This window comes from Verticillium alfalfae, genomic scaffold (assembly GCF_000150825.1).
Source record: "Verticillium alfalfae VaMs.102 supercont1.2 genomic scaffold, whole genome shotgun sequence".
Taxonomy (NCBI): domain Eukaryota; kingdom Fungi; phylum Ascomycota; class Sordariomycetes; order Glomerellales; family Plectosphaerellaceae; genus Verticillium; species Verticillium alfalfae.
Genome location: NW_003315037.1, coordinates 1,314,511 through 1,316,968, shown reverse-complemented (window position 1 = coordinate 1,316,968; position 2,458 = coordinate 1,314,511). Strand labels below are relative to the sequence as shown.

The window sequence follows — 2,458 nt, the reverse complement described above, 5'->3', positions numbered from 1 at the left end:
TTCAGATCTCAGACATGCGTGCAACACCTGAGACTGCTTGGATACCTCATTCACTTTCGTCGCTGGCTCAGAACTGCCTCGCTCGTTTGTCCTTGACAGCGAACCCTTCCAGGCCACCGGCGATGCACGATGTGCATCCCTCGCAGCACGGCGCCGTCTTGGCATCACGGGTCGGGAGATTGCGCAGCAAGCCGAGGGCCCTGAAGAGATGACCCCGATGGACAGGGGGAGGGGGGGCATCAAGGGGTGGCTCATTTCTTTTTTTTTCCTCGCGTTCTCTTTCTCGCGTCAGGAAACCCACAGATGCCAGACGCTTGTGGAGCTTGCCATGAAACACCTTGGGACCGGCTCCACGCACTACTTCCGCCAGTAGGTGGTCGGGAATGGCGATGATAGAATTCACGTCACGACGTGACCGAGAGACGTGTACAAGTGACCAGAGTAATTTTCTCATGACAAGCTTACTCTTTTAAGGGCCGCTCGCTCACTCAGTTCTTCTAGTTTAAGATTCGTAACCTTCTGACCCTTGTTACCAACAATCGACTGCTCATAGATTTGCAACCCAGACTCTCATGACACGTTGGTTCCATGGCCCTTTCTCACGATGGCAGGCCAAGTCTCTTTCTCACCTTTATAAGTAGACAGACCTGATTTACCACGGCAACTGCAACGGCGTGGGCAAGCCCTTGCCAAGCGCCGCCTCGGCCGTACCAATGTCGCCTGAAGGAGTCAAGACACCATTAGCATTCCAGTTTCGGCGCTTGCCCTTGCTGTGAACGAACTAGATGTGACGACTTACGTGGTCCTCTGGGCGCCCAGTACTCTCCCGTCTTACTGATATCTAAGCCGTCGGTCCACTGAGCAAGGCTCGCCGCCGCCTCCTCGGGTGTGACGGCGCCGCCTTCGTCCCAGTACTTGTCGAACCCCACACCGGCCGTCATCTCGGTGCGCATGAAGCCCGGGTGCACAATGCTGACGATGACGCCCCTCTCCCGGAGGTCAAGGCTCAGCAATTTGCCAACCATATTCAGCGCCGCCTTGCTTGCGTGATGGGCGTAGTTGCCGCCACCTTCGACCTCATGCCTCAGTCCAATGGATCCGCTCTCAGAAGACACAAGCACAAGCTTGGCCCCACTGCGCAGTAGCCCCGCGTGCGTCAACGCATGCACAAGAAAGACGGGTGCAATGGCGCTTGTCGTGTACATGCGCTGCTCTTCGGCCCAGTTGGGTCCCTTATCGGCGCTGAGGTCCTCCGTCGTGAAGTAGCCCGCAGTCACAAAGACGGCCGATAGCGGCTGTGCGCCGCCAAGGAGGCTTACAAGTTTCGAGCCGACTGACTGTTCCGTCAAATCAATGTCCGGCAGCCACTTGATCTGCGGAGGAAAATCGGCTGGCGCCTGGGATGAACGTGTCGTGCCGTAGACGGTGTAGCCCGGCTGCTCAGCGTAGCGTTTGATCAGGGCGGCGCCGAGCCCGCGTGTGGCGCCGATGATCAAGATCGGTGACATGATAGGTCTGTTTGTGCGCAACAGGTGTTCTTCGATGGGTTGAGGTGGTTTTGCCAGTGGTAAACACAAGATGAAGATCAGCCAGGGCAAGTTGGGGTGAGTAGGTGAGGTGATATAAGGGTTGAGACTAAAGGTGGTACAATTAATCATGTGATGTCATCCACGGAGGAGAGGGGTTGGTCACATGCAATGTCGACTTCGTTAGATGTCCTCAGATTCGCACCAGCATCAACAGGACGTCACCATATCTACGAATAGGATGCGGACATTGGTCTCCCTTCACATGGAAGCCTATCTTCGCTCCGGCGCCGATTGTCAGCCGATCAGCATAAGTGGCAGTTAATAGCTATCGACATTCTAAAGCCAAAGTAAACTGAGAATGCGGCCGACCAGCTGGGTGTTCCGGGCTTGACCTATGCACAGCGGAGCCGCAAATCGTTCAAAAAGACTAATAGAGTCCCAGGGTCTCACCGACGACGCTCTTGAAGACCCCGTTGGGATCAAACTTCTTCCTGACAACCTTGAATCGGCGCAGGTGCTGCAGCAGTCAGTATGCTACCCGCACACGGCATTTGTGCTTAAACTGTTCCACTTACATCGGGGTCAATATTTTTTGCCGAGTTCTTGAAGACCTCCCTCGTGTTCTTGGTCCAGTGAGGGCGGCAGGGAAACTCGTCGACGAGTGTCTTGGCGAGCTTGTGGTCTGCTGCATGTCAGTATCGCATGATCCCTCACGCCCCTCGAACATGGGATATCCAGCTTACAGAACGGCTCGTTGAAGCGAAGATTATCTCCAATGCTCGGTCGGTAGCTCGGGAAGTCAAACATGATGGCTCCCTTGGTCCAGTCTGCACCGTCCGAGGTGTTGTAAGTCACCTGGCCCAGGAAGTCAAGTAGGGCTTGCCGAACTTGATGTGATACTCACTGCGGATACGTCGAAGTCATGACTG

The 2,458-nt window shown here is 55.3% G+C and overlaps 2 protein-coding genes across 2 annotated transcripts in view; both read right to left on the bottom strand.

Moving 5' to 3' along the window:
• Positions 1–652: 652 nt before the first annotated feature.
• Positions 653–1,508, bottom strand: VDBG_01858 (oxidoreductase; the record flags this gene model as incomplete). Its single annotated transcript, XM_003007624.1, has 2 exons — positions 653–720; positions 800–1,508. The coding sequence occupies 2 exons, from the start codon at positions 1,506–1,508 to the stop codon at positions 653–655; spliced, it is 777 nt and encodes a 258-aa protein (XP_003007670.1).
• Positions 1,509–1,956: 448 nt separating this feature from the next.
• VDBG_01857 (conserved hypothetical protein) overlaps positions 1,957–2,458 on the bottom strand; it is a gene marked incomplete at both ends in the record, with an annotated part of 1,850 nt that continues 1,348 nt past the window's right edge. The window contains 3 exons of the mRNA XM_003007623.1: positions 1,957–2,046; positions 2,105–2,211; positions 2,273–2,384. Coding sequence (XP_003007669.1) covers positions 1,957–2,046; positions 2,105–2,211; positions 2,273–2,384 — 309 coding nt within the window. The remainder of the gene's footprint in view (positions 2,047–2,104; positions 2,212–2,272; positions 2,385–2,458) is intronic.